Raw genomic sequence first — 20,995 nt, 5'->3', positions numbered from 1 at the left:
TGTTGGGGGGGGGGGGGGGGGTGGCGTGTGTATTTAGCTGATTCTAGCTCAGCCTTTTGCTCCCATCTACATCTCAGCCTAAGATTGTGGTTCTCCATTGAGTGCTTAGTTAGTTGATTCATTTTAAAATATTTAATGAGCACTTTTAATAAGCCAGGTACTTTTCTAGGCTTTGGAATTACAGTTGTATTCTTCTATAGAATAATAACTGGGATGAAAGGATTTTTAAAAAAGTATTTCCCGTTACATTCTACTGCAGGATATGAAGTAAGTCCTGTTATATAGTGGTACTCCCCAGTTCAGGGATTTGTGAGGTCATTGGCTATAAAACAGTCCTCATGAAAGAATCACCTGTATAGGACTGTCCTCTCCACTTAGGCTCGTGAACAGTGAGTCACACGCACAGCTAGATCCTTTCTATTCTTTGATCTTTATATTCCTTAAATGACTGCATTGTAGGTTTGTATCCAGTAGGAGGTGAAAACAAACATCCCCTGAATGGAAATAGTTCCAGACTAGGTAACTACACTAGAAATAGGGGAGATTAATAATGAGGTATCACTACAGAATAAATGCATTATGATACATTATGAGAATGACAAGTAGGCATGGACCTCTTCTCTGAAGCATCACCTGGTGCAGAACGTGCTGGAGTGGCCGTGGACTCCTATCGCATATCGACCTTTATGAGCCTTATCACAGCGGACTACCCAGGAAGTAGTGAATTCACCATCAGGTGCTAAAAATTCAACTTAAGAATCCAGAGGATTGGAGAATCTTTACACTTTGTACACAATTAAAAAGGAAAACTAGTGTTAAGAGTAGAATAGTCCTTTTTGTTCAAATTTTAGGAGTTTGCTAACTTTCTAGAGGAAATTTAATACATTTATATGCATCCCTAAACCCAAACTGTTTAAAAGTTATTTTTACGTAACTTTTTTACATCTACCTAACTGATTTTAGTCACTCTAAGAGTCTTTTCATCCTGGGATTATGTTTATACTTTCTGCCCCCAAATTATCATCTTCTTAAATCACCTTAACCATCTGTAAACAGCCTGAGGCAGATGTGCCATTGGCTGGCTGCCATGCAGCCCTCGATGGTGGACTGCCAGGGTCCTGCCAGGACCACCCTTTCCTTGAGACACTGTGCACCTCGCACTATGTTGTCATCAAAGTTTCCCTTTCTCCCAATACATTACTTGGTCCTGGAGGACAAGGACTGCTTCCCCTGCTCCCTTGTGTTCGCCTTCGCAAAGCCTGTCGTGCCACACTGCGCCCGGCAAGACCTCAGAGAAAGTCGAAGATAGAAACTGGCCCATTTCAGACCAGGGCAGTCCCAGACTCAGGGGGCGTTGCTGGGAGTCAGCGAGACTCACCTTCCCCAGTGACTCAGAACAGGAAGTGACAGCGGAGGCAGCAGCGTTGTGACAGCGACAAGTGCCAGCTCCCACCCTGAGCTGACAGGCTGGCGCCCCTGAGGGTCCCCACCACCACCACACTGCCTGGCCAAGGATGCCCACAGGGCGGCTCTATGCCTTCCCTCCTCTTTTCCCCCAGAGGACTCAGTTCAACAATTCTTTAAAAATTGAAATTTAATATGAACACTCTCTTCTGCCAAATACAAGCTTGCTTGGGCTCGTAAGGCTTGTTAAGGTCTTGGCATGTGGTGGGGTAAACTCTCCCCAGCAGCACACTCTAAACACGCAGCAAATCCAGTTATAAAGTCATTGTTGCTTGATTTTATTCTAATTTGGGACAAGTTTTCAACATTTTCCCCCATAGTTATAAAAAGGATCTTCTCCCATCCGATCTGCAACCATCTCCCTCTCTCCTTATAAAGAGAAGCACCTGGAACCTTTTGAAAATACAAATGTCCAATTTCCATGAGAGCAGACAAAACTATTTGTCACCAGGCCACTGCCTTCGTTGTTATCTTGTTTAGTCAGGTGTCGTCTGAGAATTGGCAAAGAAGATTAGTGTTCATTTTAAGTATTAAAATTCTAGATGGTTAACAAGACAAACACTGAAATATCCTTTTTGGTTGCTAACTCCCCAGCAATAAATATCTGAATTAGCCAGACACTGAAAGTAAGGCAGGACAAAGAACAGTTCATTTAAAATCTCTAAGAAAATAAAAATGGTACAAGAATTCTAAACACGTGTAATGCATTAGCTTTGTAACCTTGTAACCTGAAGACTAACAGGTTTTGTATGTGAACTCCAAGGTCAGTACCTCATTGACTTCCTTAATGGAGCTGAGGTCGAGCTCAGGTTCTGGCTTCCGGCTGCCCAGCGAAGCTGACAGAGCCTCGAGTGCCTGATCACTCATTGTGTCCTGTGAGGGGAAAAAAAAATTCTGTACATTAAAAAGAGAACATCTCCTCAACCTAAACAATCCACCCATTTCTTTGTGAAATTCAAAATTTTAAAACTCTAAGAATAAGTTGTGGATTGGGGAAGGACTCCAGGAAGGCAATTTTATTTAAAACCTAGTAAAAGAGAGAGAAAGAAAGAAGAACTTACCAGTGAGTGAAAACTAGGGCTTAGGACTCGTTTCTACACTAACAGTGCTCTCAGAGGTACACTTCACCTCTCACTTAGCAAGCTAGAAGTGTAACTAATAATAATTATATTATAAAATACTCATATCAAAATAAAAGCTGCAGGAAGTAACCTTTCACTATCCTGCTTTTCTTTTTCTAAAAATGTCTCTAAAAATGACTTCTGACAACCCTGTCCTTCAGCACGATGGCTAAGCCCAGGAAGCAGGGGGCCCTGAAGTGGCTGATGGCTGTAGGAACTCCCACTCCCAGGGGTGTGGTGCTCTCGCTGCTCCTCAAACCAGATAAAAATAAACCGCCCACCCCAGGAGCGAGGGGCAGAGCAGCAGCAACAGAAACGGCTCCTTGGGGCTTCCCTGGTGGCGCAGTGGTTGAGAGTCCACCTGCCGATGCAGGGGACACGGGTTCGTGCCCCGGTCTGGGAAGATCCCACATGCCGTGGAGCGGCTGCGCCCGTGAGCCATGGCCGCTGAGCCTGTGCGTCCAGAGCCTGTGCTCCGCAACAGGAGAGGCCACAACAGCGAGAGGCCCGCGTACGGGAAAAAAAAAAAAAAAAAAAAGAAACGGCTCGTTGGATTATCTGGACCATCTGCAGATGGGGCATGTTTTCTCATCCAGCCCAGGGCTGCAGTGCCACCTTTCAGGATTCACAAGGATTAAGTTATAGTCAACTGTGGTTAAGGTGGAGAGAAGCAGCTATAACAACATCCCCCTAGTGATTCACAGGACTCAAACTCCTTTAGAAAATCAAGTTGAAGATTTGATGTCCCAAGAGTGCAGTTCCTCTGGGATCCTGCTCTTCTGTGTAGTGTGTTGGTGAGATAATCTTATTCCACAACCAAGGCAAGTGTGCTGAAATCACCCCTAAGCATTTGTAGAAACAGAGCAGGCCTGCCTGGAGATGACCAATATAACCCTGACTGGTTTCACTATTCTACACAGGCCCGAGGGAGCAAAGCTGCTCAGTAGGTGGGATGCACTATTGGGGTTCTCCCCAGTCAGCCTGATGAGCCTCCGGAAAGCAACTGCTGTCAGGAGGACCATGCTTAATTTTAAAGAAGTAATTTTTTTATACCTCTTCCACCTTTCTTTTTTTCTCCTTGGGTGGAGCAGCGCTTTTGATTACTTCAGCTGACTGAGCTTTTAAAACCTCTCCTGTAGACTTCTGAAAAACAAAATACAAAAGATTTGACTTACAGAAGAAGGAAACGTATTAACCAAATCGTAATAACCAGAACTAAAAGGTTGTTGTTGTCTTAAAGTATGAGATGGTTTCTAACAAGTTTCCCTCATTACATTAAAAACAATACCTCTTTCTTGGTTTTCTTCCCATCAGCCGTAGGAGAACTGCAGGTGAAGTCTGATGACAAGGCATCTATGGCATCATCGGGCCCCAGGGGTTTCTAAAGAAACGGGCGGCACGACAGGTCACACGCAGGAATCATTCAAGTGACAGATCAGATTATAAACCCAGCAAACGAAGAATGTACTTTTGCAATTCCTTGACTACCAAATGAGATGATCAACGAAATAACTCAGATGAAAGCCTACGTTTGGGAGGAAACTGGATGCTCAATAAATATTATTTTCCTGTTTCTCTCTTCTCAACGTATTACATGTTAGGATATCCTCATCCTATTTTTATTAACATTTAATTTATCCTAAAACTTTCTTGTCCCCATTCTTCTTTCCCTCAAAAAAACTACTTAGGAAATAAACACGCATTGAAACAACCCCCAGGCCCACCCCCGTTCTCTGAACAGATGGAAACTTCATCTGATTTAGAGATTAATATAGTCATAATCCCAAAATATAGAATTGATAACTCTATCCCCCCAACCAAAGATATAAAAAGTGTTAAATCTGATATTAGAAGACAGTTATGTGAACTCACCGAAGAGTCTGGAGGAGGCCCTGTGATTCCTTCTTTTTTCTGAAACAAATATTAATTTGATGATGCTGAGAAGGCAAAATTAATCCTTACAATTGGCAAAATTCATAGCTCAGTGAATACTATGGGCTGAGTTGTGTCCTCCCAAAATTCATATGCTGAAGTCCTATCCCCTAGAACCTCAGAATGACTGTATTTGAAGACAGGGCCTTTAAAGAGGTAATTAAGGTTAAATGAGAACATTAAAAGGGGCCCTAATTCAATAGGACCAGTGTTCCTATAAAAGGGGGAAATGACCCAGAGATCCACGTAGAGAAAAGACAACATGCAGATATGTACACATAGAAGATGTGGAATTACTCCACATGTAGGTATCTATAGACCAAGGAGAGAGGCCTGAGACAGATCTTCCTCTCACAGCCTTCAGAAGGAGCCAACCCTGCCCACATCTTGATTCCAGTCTTCTAGCCCCCAGAATTGTGAGACAGTAAGTTTCTGCTGTTTAAGCCATACAGTCTGTGATACTCTGATATGGCAGCCCTACCAAAGTAATACAGTGAGCTTCAGAGTAATGACAATTTTGCACGCCCATTATATTATCTAAGTTAAAAAAACTGGATATATTAATGTGATAAAAATTATAATTCCAAAAAAGAAACAATAAAGTATAAGTAAATGATTGTTTAACTTACATTTAAAAGTTCCCTATATTTTGGAGGAAGTGTGACTTCTCTTTTACCCAATTCCTCTATGAAAGTAGAACTCATCAGATCCTAGAAGAAAACCGTACACATAAGGATATTAGCTGAGAATGTTATACACATATTCTTAAACCAAAGTACTATTGCATTCTTAATTTATGGAACTATTGAGTAAATATAAATCATTTAGAAGCCAATATTTTACACAACTCTGAATTCTAAGTTTCCACAAATACTTGCCCATATTTAATTGGCTTAACCCATTAGTAATGCTATAAAATATTCAAACCACTATATTAAATTTCATTCATATATAAAATGCATTCTATTTAAAAATATTTTTCATTATCTAATATTTCTATACCTACAAAAGAGCAGTTGATAACAGTGAATTTCTATATAACTCAACAGATCTAGTTATTTCGTACATAATAAGAAAAAAATCAGAGTGATGTTTCTTTTTTAGCACTCTCCAATCCAATCCCTCTTCCTTGTTTTCCAGAGATAGCCATCATCCTGAACTTTATCACATCCATCAATGTAAAGTTGAGTATATTTTAAAACAATTATTCCACATGTAGATACCCATAATCAATATACACCATTACTTTGCCTATTTTCAAGTGTTATATAAATGGTATCAAATTCTTATGTCATTTGGTAATGTACTATTTTAATTCAAAGTTATATTTTTGTAATGTTATCCATATTGATACATGAATAAGCCATTTTAACCACTATAGAGTGTTCCACTATATCATCTTGTCTCCTGTTGAACAAAATCATTTCCAAATGTTTCACCTGTTCTTAGAACTCCTTATACACCTGGGCAAGGCTCCCTTCAGCAAGTCTCTCTAGACGTGGGATTGCTGGTTAGAGGGTGTGCACATCTTCATGTGACATCCACAGGCTCTGGGCCAGTTGTCAGACTTTTACACTTCTGCCAATCAGATGAGTATGAAGTGCTATCTCTCTGTGTTTTAGTACCATTTTCCTAATTACTAGGGAGACTTTCATGTGTCTACTGGCCAAATTTTCTCCTAATTTTCTATTGGGTTGTCTTTTTCTCAGTTTTAAAAAATCTTCATAAATTCTAGAAACAAATCCTTTGTTATGACTGTTGCAATATTTTCTTACAGTCTATGGAATGTCTTTTATTAATGCCAAGGAACATAACTTTCTTGCTTTTCATGAATCAGGAATAGAGATGAACTGAGGATAGAAAATATCTAGAAATCAAGATAAGTTCAAGTGATAGGATGGGAAATATCTGGAAACTAAAATAAGTCGAAGGCCACTGGACTTAAGTCTCGAAGAAAGAAAATAAGTCTCTGTGATCCAACAGACTATATCCCAGCTGCAGTCTCAGCAGAGACAACCAATCAGTATTTGCTGATCAACGGAATCGCATAGCCACCTTAGGACAGTTTCCATCCACAACACTAATTTTCAGTTGCTATTACTGATACTGACAGCATACTGTTTCTCTCCAAGTGACACAACACTATATATTCTTTTGTGCATCATGACCATGACCTACTAGCTCTCCTACTCATTAAGTATGAATCTTTATCGACATCAAGATCACTTACCAAAACTTCAGGTCCAGTATATGTTGTATTATCTTCTTTAGTTTCTTCAGGTTCTCCTAAAGTGTCTATTAAGTCATCCAAAGCAGCATCCATGCCTAACTGGAAAACAAAAAGAGCGGATATGTAAATGTTATTTGTTACACATATTTCATTTTGATTTTTTAACTACCGAAAAAAAAATTCTGTGTAGAAAAATACCAAACACCAAAAGTTCTTAAGTGGTTAAAATCTCGTCTGTAATAGAATTTATTATTTAAAGTCCCAGATTCTAGGTTGGCAGGTTCTAGGTTCTAGGTTCTAGGAACCTAGGTTCTAGGTTCCAACCTACAGATTCTAGGTTCTCAAGATAGAAAGCCACATTCAGGTTAAGAACCACAATTTCAATAAGTCTAAAGGCATGAACTACATGGACAAGTATATGGTTCATTACAACTGCCAGACCACTGTACTGATAGTTTAAAGAAAAAATGAAACAAACTACAGAGAATTATGATCATGTTGCTATATGCAAGAGAGAAAATGCTTAGTATTTTTGCTTATCAATCATTTCCACCTCTTCCAAATAAAATATATTTCAAAAATGGATTGCCCTGTGTTCTTTTATTCATTTGTGGCTTTTTGTTCACTTGCTTGTCTGAAGATGCTTACAAATAGAAATTCCCTGAAAGAGACGTTAAATTTACAAGAAGTGACAGTTTATTCTGTCAATATGGGCTTAACTCAGTATAATGAATGAAAGAGTGCCTCCATCCTGTTTCTGAGGTTAAGAATGATTCATTGTGAAGAATAAGCTACATTTGAAGGGGAAAACAATTTGAGGAAAGACCCTTTACTATTTAACTCAGCTTAAAAATGATTGTTTGGGCTTCCCTGGTGGCGGAGTGGTTGGGAGTCTGCCTGCCGATGCGGGGGATGCGGGTTCGTGCCCCGGTCCGGGAGGATCCCACATGTCGCGGAGCGGCTGGGCCCGTGAGCCATGGCCGCTGCGCCTGCGCGTCCGGAGCCTGTGCTCCGCAACAGGAGAGACCACAGCGGTGAGAGGCCCGCGTACCGCAAAAAAAAAAAAAGATTGTTTACATTTTTTTTTTGCAACTACCATATTTCCACTACAACTTTAGGAACTCACCTGATTGTGTAATAGAATGTGAGGCCTGTTAGCTTTAGACTGATTCAATTGGGAATTTCAGAATGAAGAAGTGCCTGGCATTCTTTAGTGATACCTCTGGTGCATTTGCAGGAGGGAAACTGGAATGTAAACTCCATGAGACATAACTGGAGTTTCCAGAACACAGGGTTAGAATGTAAAATGTTACAAACATACATGAGAAAATCCCACTTTCAACCCAGTCATATTAGCTTCAAACAATAATTCATTTAAAAGGTCCTTTAAGTTACCCTCACCTCATATTGTTTACCCTCAAGAAATCAGATCACAATAGACACAGAGACTATGAATAAATATGTAAAAAGGCACTGCTATCTTCATACCTTTCCAGAGGGTTCACTTGGTTTGGATTCAACTGGTACGGCTGACATTAATGATTTACTTTCTTTATTCTGGTGGGGGTTTAGAAAGAAAGAAAAACTCCTCATATATCTTTATAAAATTCAATAATATTACAGACTTTAAAATGAATACATTATAACATAACATGGATCATATACTAAACATCTGCTCTGTGCCAGACACTTTATGTGTTATATCCTTTTTCAGAAAAGCATAAATAATATTAATATTGATAATATTAATCTCACTTAGAGATGTGACAAGCAAGGCTCAGAGAGGTTGAGTAACTTCCCAGGTCACACAGTAAAGGACAGCACTAAGATCTGAACCCAGGACTGCCCTTCTCTTTCTTCACTGCTCTTGGTTGCCTCTCCCAGAGCCCACAGCTAATCTCTGCAAAACCCATGAATTCCTTCTTATTACAAGCAGCCATTATGTCTAGATGTTGTTCTCTCGGTCACATCAAGACCTCCACCCTGCCTTGCTTTGGTATCTCATCGCTCATTCTTTCTTTCATCTCCCTAAAATCAATGTCCTTCCCACCACAGCTTCAGTTGTTCCATCAATGATTGTCAATAACTTTCCAATCTGCAGTTCCCATGCCTTTACCCAGACATCATCTTCTCTGAGTTACTCTGGTGAGCACCCCTCTCCCGACTCTCATCTCTCACAGCACCATCCCCGTTTTGTGCTGGCATCTCTGCCACCTCTGGCATCTCTCCTGCTTTGCCCCCTGCCACACACATGTTTCTGCCTGTACTGGTGGTCCTAGGCAATCATTCTCTACGGTCAGGGGCCAAATGCTTTCAGGGCCAGGCAGGAACGAAATTGTGAAGTCGCTGGGTTTAAGACAACAGGGAATTGTCTTCTGTGAAGGTCTCTGAAATCCGGGCAGCAGAGCTTGGAGGTGGAGAGCACAGGCTCCGACAGTCTGGGTTTGCACACCAGCCCACACGCACTGGCCGCAGGAGGCTTCAGGCAGGTCACGTCTCCTCCTGAACCTCTGTACCCTCATGTATGAGACCAGGACAGTGACTGCACCTACTGCAGGGGGTTGTGAGGATTAAACTAATTCATCTATTAAAGTATGAAAGCCAGTAGTTGTGCACACGCTAAGTACTCGTAAGTACTAGATATATAAATAAGTACTAAATAAGTGATTGCTGTACTTGTTATATTAAAGAGACCGTGGGGAGCATCAGGGTGAGCCTGAGTCCTGGCAATTGAATCCAGCTCCTTGATTGAACCACAACCTCATGCAGATGTTCATTCAGTTTCACTCTCCCCTCTCTCCCTGCTTCTCCCTTTCCATTCACCTGGACTCCAAAACAATGTGCTAATCGCCTCTCTCTTGGGGCACCTCAGACATTTCAATTCAACCTGTCTAAAAGCAGGTATCACTTTTCTGTCTCCAGCAGTTCTCCTTCTGACCTCTGTCCACCTGTCAGTGACAATCAGGACCGGGCTCACTTAAGAGGTGCTCACTCCTGCAGGTGCTGCCCCTGCACTGGCACAAACCTGGCCGTGGGTGCCTCCCTTGCCTCACCTTAGGGTTAGCAACCTGGTTCACTGAGACGCTGAAGCCCCAGGTTATCTGAGATCTTATTTCACCTTTGCACACTGCAGCCACTCATTTCCTAAAACCTGAAAGTTTTACCTCTGCAACGCCTCCTGCATTGCTCCCCGCTCACTTATTCTATCCCAGTTCTAATTTAGGTTGACTTTGGACTCCCCAGGATGACTGAAACAGCCCCTGACCAGCCTCCCACCTTAAGATCTCTTATTCCGTCTCATCCCAGCCACTGCGGTCGCTTAATTCTTCGGTTTTAATCGCTTGGTTTTAATCGCATCTCTCCATCTGTTCTCTAATCTTCAATGCTTACCTGCTGCCCGTTGTATCACTACCACATGGATTAACACACCTCTACATTCTCCACAGCAGCGCCTCGACCTGTCTTTCTGGTCTTACAGTCCCACTTACCTCTCCTGTGCTTCACCCACACCATAATGCACTTTGTACCCAGATCACATTTTATATTTTTCTCCCTTGTTATGTTTGCAAGCCTGCAATCCTAGCTATCCTTTCATGCCAAACTTAAACTGGATCTACTCAGAGTCCCCAAGGATTCCCCCGAATCAGACAGACCCCCTCTCTCCTCAAACAGCTCCCTGTGGGGACTTGTCTTAACCTGCCTTGAATGCAGTCCTGGGTACATAGTTTTATCCCACCCCTAGAGGGGTCAGCCTGCAGCTCAGTGTCCTGCAGAGTCAGACCACAGTCCACAGTGCTTTACACATGGTATGGACTAAAAAAGAAAAAGCAGATCTGACCAATCTCGTTTTCTGGGAGACAAATCAGAGGCAAAGAAAAGTGAAATGATTTGCCACAAGTCGTAGCACAAGTCAATGCACAGCAGAATTCCGTATAAACCTTGCCTAATTTTATTGCTTAGATTTTACTGATAACCCTGGCTAGATGATGTGTGGCATAAATTTTCAAATTATCAAAATTTGAAAAATACATTTACAAATAGGTTACAAAATTACATTTACAAATCTCTCAGAATAGGTTCAAATTACATTTTAAACCTATTCTAAGAGATCTAAGCCTCTGTCTTAAATTTATCCATTTTCCAAACCATGGCATCTAGTTAACCCTCATCAACACAAGAGAGTGAAGTGTATCCCCAGGATGGGGGTAGGGATCTCAAGGTATATACAAGGGGTCTGCTGGAAAAAATAAAACATTTTTTATTTTAAGTTGAGTATTTTCATTTAAAAGTTCATGTAAATTTTGCCATCATGCCACATGCTTTCTGCATTAGTTTGGAGAAAAATAATGTGCCTTTTCTTTTTTGAAATCTAAGAAAAACTGATGTTTCAGGGAGATGGGCCATACTTTTATCCTATGACTTTCCTTACTTTACTTAGCCTGCAGAGGGATAACTGTTCCCATTTTGAGAAGCGGGAAAATAGATAAACACGTATTGCTTTTTTTCTGCTTTCATTTCCATCTTACTGTTGCTTCAGTTAGTTACTTGTGGCTTTAAGAGAAATACGTCCTAGCATTTCTAGGACGATATGGCTTCCAAACTGATTACTAACTCTGATTGCTAACTCTGTATTCCTATGGGTAGAAAAGGTAGACTACTTCTTGTCTTACATTCCCAAGCTAGTCTCTCCAAAGGATCTAAGGAAGGTGCCCCTAATTTGCCAGTGGGGCACATATACTCTCTCCTGAGAGGGCTTGTGATGCTCCTTTGAAAACCTCCCATATCAATCCATGTAGGTGTCATGACTGCACATAATTTACTCATTTCAAGATGGCAGTGTTCATATTAAAATCTGAGAGTAATGCTTATTCAAATGCTCATGGCAATTTTATGTGCTTTATTTCAAAGCCATAAATCTTGAAGGCAGGATCTGAGTCAACTCACATTTTAATTTCCTTGGTATTGATGAGGCCTTATACATGGCATGGCACTTAGTAACTATTTATTTATTTATTTATTTATGGGGTCTAAAAAAATTTTTTTTATAGATCTTTACTGGCGTATAATCGCTTCACAATACTGTGTTAGTTTCTGTTGTACACCAAAGTGAATCAGCCATATGCATACGTATGTCCCCATATCCCCTCCCTCTTGATCTTCCCTCCCACCCTCCCTATCGCACCCCTCTAGGTCATCGTAAAGCACCAAGCTGATCTCCCTGTGCTAAGCGGCTGCTTCCCACTAGCTAACTATTTTATATTTGGTAGTGTATGTATGTCGCTGCTACTCTCACTTCATCCCAGCTTCCCCCTCCCCCACGTCCTCAAGTCCCTTCTCTATGTCTACGTCTTTATTCCTGCCCTGCCACTAGGTTCATCAGTACCATTGTTTTTTTTTTTTTTTAGTTTCCATATATATGTGTTAGCATATGGTATTTGTTTTTCTCTTTCTGACTTACTTCACTCTGTATGGCAGACTCTAGGTACATCCACCTCACTACAAATAACTCAATCTCGTTTCTTTTTATGGCTGAGTAATATTCCACTGAATAGTAACTATTTATTGAATGCATGAATTTTAAAATCATTCATTCAATAAATAGTGTCTTTTTGGTGTCTTGCTCTCTCTCTATCCTTCAGATGCATGCTCTTCTTCATAAAATTTCACATATGAAGTGTTCAGTTTTAGCAAACGACAGGTTATTTGACTGTGACAGCACTGGAACACTGAATGGTTAAACAGAGCCAGCCAGGTAGAATGGGTCTTCGCTGAGCATATGTTTCTCATAAAAGAGACCTGATAAGCATTGAGGCCCCTGTTCATGTTACATCTTTTATGTGTGCTCACCTTGTCAACTGGTTTGCCAGATGCTGCAGCTATGCCAGTAACAGCACTTTTTCCACCACTGGAAATTGTGTCCTGTGACTTAGTCTAAAGGATAAAAGATTGACAGAACTAAGTATCTCTGAATGACTATTTTCAAGATCATACATTTCAAATGTCACTAAGGAGCCAGTTTCCCCTAGCAGACATCTTGTAGGGAAATGGTCACTAGCTTCTACTGCATATGATGCAATGCTGGGCACATAGGCGAAGTGGGCTACATGGGCACATACAAGGTTGTAAGGCCTCTAGTCAATTGTTGCCATGTGAGCCTACTGTTGCCAGATATTCCAATTTTTCAAGAGAAGCTAGAAATTTGCATTTTATGTGAAGTATTCTGACTTTATTTGTTGGCAGCTAATTAAAGATCATTTTGATTACTGTAAGCCAAATAAAATACACAAGTGGCTGCAATTGGTGGGCCACAAATTTGCAGTCTCTGATATAAGGTATATTGTTAAGCAGGCCTATTTCCTATCTTCCAAGAGCTCTCAATGAAAAAGTTCTCATAGATGTTTATTCTTCTAGCAGTTGAATAGTTGTATTCTGGAAATACAGAATATATGTCTGACTTTTGGCTCTGTAAGTTGATCTCTCCTACAACAAGACCCTAAAAACTCTAAGACTTCCAGGTAAAGAGCAGATCTCGCAGGGCATCTGAGTTCCCACAGCCCACGAGGAGAGGGGTCCAGGAGGCAGCCTCAATCCCAAGCTTCCCACCTGTGAGACACCAGAGTCGGCTGCCTCAACGTCACAACACGGTGGAGAAGGCACGATGGAACATCCCCCCGACCTATCTGATGCCCTTCTCAGGCCTTACTTAGTCCCAAGTTTCCACAAGGTTATTTGCAACACCAGCAAAACGAGAGCATCAAATCTTTACAATACAAGATATATTCGGCGTAGCTCTGTAGATTCACCTACACGCATCAATGTAGGTAGAGGACCTGTCAATTCCCTAGTTGACATTAGTGTTTTCCTATCAGTCTGCTTCATTTACCTTTGGTATTGTTGATTTCTCTGATGTTGGCTGCTCACTTGATCTGGAAACTGCTTTTTCATTATAAGTATGCTTGCTTCCTGTATCTGATGAGTGCTTGGGTAGGCTTTTTGGCTGAAAACACCCCCCCACACAATGTTAACAATATGATAAATATTGCTACTTTTCTCTATGGAATAGAAAGTATTCATAACAACTGTGTTTTATGCAATTTTTTATTGTGCGAATTTAAATTAGAATGATATGTGACAAAATTTCACTTTGAGTACAGAATTTGAAACAATGCAAATCCTTCCTCCCCAATTCAGCAAGAATCACCTGAGCAAATTGCAAATCCTGCTAATGCCACATGGTGGTGTCATTCTAGTGGAAAAACAAATACCAGCCATGCTCAGTAGGACTTGAATGTTGAAAGATGAGAGTTCAGAATTTTATCCTTCACCCAAAAACAAAGAAAAACAAAGAAAAAAAGGTTTCCCCTTATGATATCAAGTCCTAATGATGATCATTTACCTCTGTGTGTTCCTTTGGCTTTACTTCTTGGGTTTTTTTCTCATGAACCACAGATGGCTGTCAATTTCAAACAATAAAATCTCAATTACATCAGAGTACATTGTTTTTATATTTCCAAATAAGCTCAAAACCAAAAATCCCAATTAGACCATTCTGCCTCTCTTAGGAAAGGCCCAGTTAGAGAAGTAGATGTTGCTGTCTGGTTGATAATAATCCTACCAACAGTCTGATAATGATAATTATCGGAAAAATAATGAAAAATGTAGTATTTCATCTAGAATGATTTTTCAGATAGCTATGTATCTCTAAATTATTGGCTGTTTTTCACAACTCATGTAGATCATTTGATAACTGCAAGTCCATCCACAGAGATGTCAAATGATCACTTTGACCACTGAGTTTGTTGATAGGGGATCCTACTTTAGAAATTAAAATTGATTTTCAAAAAAATCTCCTTTCATAGGAGATAAACACTGTATTTTTTTAGTTAAATGATTTATATGGTTTTTTCTGTGCTACAAGTAGAGAAGACAGGTATCACTAGAAACCCAATTGAGTAACCAAAAACATTTAAATATGGAATAGAAGACAACTTCCACCAGCTGCTGAATTATTCTTCTATAGGGGACTATATAAGTACCATCCTCAGGGGCCACCAAGAGGCCTTACACAAAATCATATAAGCTTCATCTTTCACCCCGATGACTCTGCCCACCACGCTCCCCACCCTTGCCTGCACTTGAAGTACTTCAGCCCAAATCATCTTTGTGCTTCCCTAAAGTAAAACTTGTGGTCTGAGTAACTGCTCAAGTGTACTTGAAAGAAATAAAGTATAGCACCTTATTGAAGAGAAACATTTGCCCTGCCTGCAGACACCCTGGGGTCATCTCCATATGGACTGGAATTGGCTTTCACTAGACAGCCATGAGTCAGGAAAGCAAGGGAAGCCGTTCCCAAGGGAAAGTCAGAGCTGTCTCCTGAGTAACTGATAAGTAGTTCCACCAATGGAAATAAGACCATCAAGATAAACCCAGGGCCTAGTCTAAGGAGAGACTCTCATCTTTAAGTTATCTAGGTGTTGGGTTCAATAGACACCTTTATTCTTGATGTCTCATCATTAAAGTAATCAAATACTCATTACCCTTTGTCCCTTGTCCTTTGTTCCTGTTGCTTTTTTTAAAATTACTTCAGCTATAACAAAAATCTAGATTTGAATAAAATGCCTTCTGAAGTAGACTTATAAAATACTATTCATTTTAGCAATATATGGATTTAATGTTATACTTATTTTATATACACTCTATATAATCATGTTCAAAAGGGTAATCTAAAATTAATTTAATTAGCTGACAAAATTTTTTTTTTACCATTTCGTAGCATCAATAGAGGAAACCAGTTATTCATTATTGTTGCAAAGAATCCAAATAATTCACTAGTTGACTTAAATCATTTACCTTAGTTGATTGTGACTTCTTCTCAGGTTCTGTTTTTACAGCCTAAATTCAGAAAAAGAAAGAAAAAGAAAGGAAGGAAAAATGAACATAGTTTACAAAGTTTATCATATATTTTCTTCAACTAAGGAAGCTAAAAAAGATAATTTTTATGTATTTATAAATATAAACTTCATGAGTTAAAATTATACTTTTCTTGGAACTGTAACTCTATTTATTTATTTATTTGGCCACACCACAGTGGCTTGTGGGATCTTAGTTCCCCAATCAGGGATCAAATCCGTGCCCCCTGCAGTGGAAGCATGGAGTCCTAACCACACGACCACCAGGGAATTCCCGGAATTATAACTCTTTAGATAAACACTTAAGCACACTAATTAATAGTCTGCTCTTACTACTCAGATGGCAGTTTGCATCTTACTTCTGTGTGTATTAAAATTATGTAAAGATTTATTACTATGAACATGGTAGCTAATACATAAGCAAACTAAAATAAAAACCCTCATCCTTCAAAGCCACTAACATCGTTTATCTCTTTAGGAGTGAAATACTCGGCGTAGGTTTCAGCTGATGATGTAAAACAATGGGAGGCTGACAGTATCAAGAACACAGGAAGCAGTGAAATTGATTTTTAGTGCCAGAATGTGAGCCATGGGTAACTAAGCCTACCAGAAGTCCTTGATGGGTCAAAGTGTTGAAGAAGATTGTGAACTGAAATTATTAGCACGTGTTAAGCAGCTGAAGTGACCATTAGTAAACAGAAATGTCCCCTAGTACAATGAATCACATCACCTGTTTTTTGTGTCTTTTCTTATTAGGAGAATGCAGTCCTTCCAACTGTTTGCTGACTGGAATGGCCTAATATATAAGAGAACAGCCCCAAGTGTGATTTTATTTTATTTGGCAGTCAAATAAGTAACATGAATAAACAGGGCTAAAGGTTTGTCAAAAGTTTTCTGAAATTCTGTCAGCACAATATTACAACAATTTTGTAAATAGCGCATGGATTTTTGTAGCATGATAAAAATCTAGCAATCGAATCTAAAGTTCTAGGAATGCTTCTGAAGAGCTGGTTGTTATTTAGGATCTTTAGTGGAATATTTTACAATTCTACCCACCCAAAAGTTACCTGTGTCAAAGAAGACAATTACTTAAGTATACACATGCATTCTCCGTATAGGGAAGATATGAAAACAAGAATAAAACCTGATTAAACATTTTATTAACTTTTAAAGTAAGAGATTAAAAATTAGGCCTGATGCTTCTGCCATTTCTTCCCCTTTTATCTGCTCGGTGATATCAGCACAAACTCCTATTTTTTTTTTTTTTTGGCGGTACGCGGGCCTCTCACTGCTGCGGCCTCTCCCAGTGCGGAGCACAGGCTCCAGACGCGCAGGCTCAGCGGCCATGGCTCACGGGCGCAGCCGCTCCGCGGCATGTGGGGTCCTCCCGGACCGGGGCACGAACCCGCGTCCCCTGCATCGGCAGGCAGACTCTCAACCACCGCGCCACCAGGGAAGCCCACAAACTCCTATTTTTTATTCTATCATCTGAAGAGACTGATGCCAAATATCCTCTTAATTTATCATGTCTTGTGCTTCAGTAATGAAGGCACATGTGTTCCTCACATAATAGACCTTTGTTATGCCAACACACTTATTGTTTTGGAAAGGAAACAAAGTTTAGGAACAAAGAAATGTTTTTAAAATTAAAAATTTTGGATCCTTTCAAACTGGATCCTTGTTAATGAGTTTCTGTACATGCTACTCTGCTTTTTTTTATGAGTTTATGCAAATGAAATTTATTAAATGATTAACAAGGAAAATAAGCCAGCTGGTATTTTAAAGGTTTGAGTCTATTAATAGCTTCTAATTTGTAATTTGGCATTTTGGCAATATTTTGCGTGGAAGAACTCTACAATACAATTAAGAATGTATACTCACAGGCGCAAGCAGCTTCTAATGAAATATACATTTTAATCGGTAATCACTGACACATCTCCTAAATTTATTTTTGGTGGTAGTGAGGCTGATGAACATAATACTGATGACAATAATAACTAATGCTTATTATAGCCTCTCAGTACAAGGGACTGTTTGAAACTCTCTTAGTCCAACCCTCTTAGTCCTCATGATAATCCTTTGAGACAGGTATAATGAGTATCATTATTATCATCACCATCATTATCATCATTCCCATTTCATGGATGAAAATTGAGGCACGTGGAAGTTCAATAACTTCCCGAGGACACCCATGGTGGAGCTGGGGTTATGTGTTCTCAATCACTGCACTGCACTGCATTGTCTCTCCAGTGCCAGCCAGCTCCTACTGGGCACCTGCTGTGGGACAGGCACTGTTCAATAGCCTTATCTTTCTTTCCTTACACAGTCTTGTGAGAAAGGTACTATTATCATCCTCCTCCAAATTTTACAGATAAGGACTCACAGACTTCTAAAACAAACTTATGGTTACCAAAGGGGAAAGCTGTGGGGAGGGATAAATTAGGAGTATGGCATTAACGTATACATACTACTATACATAAAACAGATAATCAACAAGGACCTACTGTATAGCACAGGGAATTCTACTGAATAGTCTATAATCACCTATATGAGAAAAGAATCTGAAAAGGAATGGATATCTGTATATATATAACCGAATCTCTTTGCTGTATGCCTGAAACTACTAACACAACACTGTAAATCAACTATAATCTAATATAAAATAAAAATTGAATTAAAAAAGGAAATGAAAGCCAAGAGGAATTTTCCAGCATCACAGGCAGCATAGAACTAGAAATAGAAGCCAAGCCGTCTGGCTCCAGTGTCCACTCTACAAAGCCTCTCAGAGATCTCAACCTGATTAACAATGATCTGACCTTTCATCTTACACACAGCAGTGTGACTATCAATTCTAATGTGAGGGACAAGAGAGAGAGAACATAGATCTAGACATATTACCTCCAGAGCTAGACTGACTTTCATTTCAAAGCTGTAGAACATGACAAGGATTTGATATAGGCTTTATTTGAATTAACATCTTTTCTCTAAAAGCTCAAAATATTTAGAGAAATATGCTCATAAAGTTCACAGAAATCTCCAAGAGGAGGCTGATATAAATGTTATGAAACAAACATGAGAAGTACATGAAGGGGAGAGGCGCTTCACGATGGCGGAAGAGTAAGACGTGGAGATGACCTTCCTCCCCACAAATACATCAGAAATACATCTACATGTGGAACAACTCCTACAGAACACCCACTGAACGCTGGCAGAAGACCTCAGACCTCACAAAAGGCAATAAGCTCCCCATGTGCCTGGGTAGGACAAAAGAAAAAAGAAAAAACAGAGACAAAAGAATAGGGACGGGACCCGCACCAGCGGGAGGGAGCAGTGAAGGAGGAAAGGTTTCCACACACTAGGAAGCCCCTTTGCGGGCGGAGACTGCGGGTGGCAGAGGGGGGAAGCTTCGGAGCCACGGAGGAGAGCGTAGCAACAGGGGTGCGGAGGGCAAAGCAGAAATTTCCGCACAGAGGATCGGTGCCGACCAGCACTCACCAGACTGAGAGGCTTGTCTGCTCACCGCCGGCACGGGCGGGGGCTGGGAGCTGAGGCTCGGGCTTTGGAGGTTGGATCGCAGGGAGAGGACTGGGGTTGGCAACATGAACACAGCCTGAAGGGGGCTAGTGTGCCACAGCTAGCCGGGAGGGAGTCTGGGAAAAGGTCTGGAGCTGCCAAAGACGCAAGAGACTTTTTCTTGCCGCTTTGTTTCCTGGTGTGCGAGGAGAGGGGATTAAGAGCACCAGTTAAAGGAGCTCCAGAGACAGGCACGAGCCGCGGCTTTCAGCGCAGGCCCAGAGACAGGCATGGGACGCTAAGGCTGCTGCTGCTACCACCAAGAAGCCTGTGTGCGAGCACAGGTCACTCCCACACCTCTCCTCCCGGGAGCCTGTGCAGCCCGCCACTGCCAGGGTTCCATGATCCAGGGACAACTTCCCCCGGAGAACACACGGCGCGGAGAACACACGGCACGCCTCAGGCTGGTGCAACGTCATGCCGGCCTCTGCCGCCACAGGCTCACCCCGCACTCTGTACCCCTCCCTCCCCCCGGGCCTGAGTGAGCCAGAGCCCCCGAATCAGCTGCTCCTTTAAGCCCGTCCTGAGCGAAGAACAGATGCCCCCCGGCGACCTACATGCAGAGGCGGGGCCAAATCCAAAGCTGAACCCCAGGAGCTGTGTGAACAAAGAAGAAAACGGGAAATCTCTCCCAGCAGCCTCAGGAGCAGTGGATTAAAGCTCCACAATCAACTTGATGTACCTGCATCTGTGGAATACATGAATAGACAACGAATCACCCCAAATTGAGGAGGTGGACTTTGGGAGCAATGATCTACACATTTTTTTCCCTTTTTCTCATTTTGTGAGTGTGTATGTGTATGCTTCTGTGTGTTATTTTGTCAGTATAGCTTTGTTTTTACCATTTGTCCTAGGATTCTGAATGTCCATTTTTCGTTTTGTTTTGTTTTTTAGTATAGTTTTTAGCACCTGTTATCATTGGTAGATTTGTTTTTTGGTTTGGTTTCTCTCTTCTTTCTTTTCTTTTTTTAATTACTTAAAAAATAATTATTTTAAAAAAATTTATTTTTTATTTTAATAACTATTTTATTTTACTTTATTTTATCTTCTTCTTTCTCTCTTTCTCTTTTTTCTCCCTTTTATTCTGAGCTGTGTGGATGACAGGCTCTTGGTGCTCCAGCCAGGCGTCAGGGCTGTGCCTCTGAGGTGGGAGAGCCAACTTCAGGACACTGGTCCACAAGAGTCATCCCAGCTCCACATAATATGAAACGACAAATATCTCCCAGAGATCTCCATCTCAACGCCAACACCAAGCTCCACTCAACAACCAGCAAGCTATAGTGCTGGACACCCTACGCCAAACAACCAGCAAGACAGCAACACAACCACATCCATTAGCAGAGAGGCTGCCTAAAATTTCCATCCAAAAACAACAGAATACACATTCTTCTCAAATGCTCATGGAACACTCTCCAAGATAGATCATATCTTGGGTCACAGATCAAGCCTTGGTAAATTTAAGAAAATTGAAATCGTATGAAATATCTTTTCCGACCACAATGAGAAGCCCACGCACCACAATGAAGAGCAGCCCCCACTCGCTGCAACTAGAGAAAGCCTGCGCCCAGCAATGAAGAACCAACGCAGCCAAAAGTAAATAAATAAAAGAAAAAAAAGAACAGTTGCATCACGCACACCCCTTGTGCCACCCCTTTAAAAAAAAATAGACTATGACATAAATCACAGCAAGATTCCTTTTGACCCATCTCCTAGAGAAATGGAAATAAAAACAAAAATAAACAAATGGGACCTAATGAAACTTAAAA

At 40.8% G+C, this 20,995-nt stretch overlaps 1 protein-coding gene across 7 annotated transcripts in view; it reads right to left on the bottom strand.

Annotated features, from left to right (window-relative positions):
- CAST (calpastatin) overlaps window positions 1-20,995 on the bottom strand; it is a 122,289-nt gene that overhangs the window by 32,584 nt on the left and 68,710 nt on the right. For 5 of the 7 annotated variants that reach the window (XM_024737676.1, XM_024737670.1, XM_024737671.1 and 2 more), the window contains 12 exons: window positions 16,387-16,452; window positions 15,598-15,639; window positions 14,144-14,200; window positions 13,631-13,744; window positions 12,595-12,678; window positions 8,236-8,304; window positions 6,748-6,846; window positions 5,147-5,227; window positions 4,458-4,496; window positions 3,874-3,966; window positions 3,639-3,728; window positions 2,236-2,337 (listed from right to left, as the gene is read on the bottom strand). In XM_024737676.1, coding sequence (XP_024593444.1) covers window positions 2,236-2,337; window positions 3,639-3,728; window positions 3,874-3,966; window positions 4,458-4,496; window positions 5,147-5,227; window positions 6,748-6,846; window positions 8,236-8,304; window positions 12,595-12,678; window positions 13,631-13,744; window positions 14,144-14,200; window positions 15,598-15,639; window positions 16,387-16,452 — 936 coding nt within the window. The remainder of the gene's footprint in view (window positions 1-2,235; window positions 2,338-3,638; window positions 3,729-3,873; window positions 3,967-4,457; window positions 4,497-5,146; window positions 5,228-6,747; window positions 6,847-8,235; window positions 8,305-12,594; window positions 12,679-13,630; window positions 13,745-14,143; window positions 14,201-15,597; window positions 15,640-16,386; window positions 16,453-20,995) is intronic. The other 2 variants (XM_024737675.1, XM_024737674.1) reach the window with 1 other exon arrangement.

Source organism: Neophocaena asiaeorientalis, unplaced genomic scaffold (assembly GCF_003031525.2).
Source record: "Neophocaena asiaeorientalis asiaeorientalis breed wild unplaced genomic scaffold, Neophocaena_asiaeorientalis_V1.1 scaffold573, whole genome shotgun sequence".
Taxonomy (NCBI): Eukaryota; Metazoa; Chordata; class Mammalia; order Artiodactyla; family Phocoenidae; genus Neophocaena; species Neophocaena asiaeorientalis.
The sequence above is the reverse complement of the archived record's forward strand: the minus strand, read 5'-3'. Positions and strand labels throughout refer to the sequence as shown.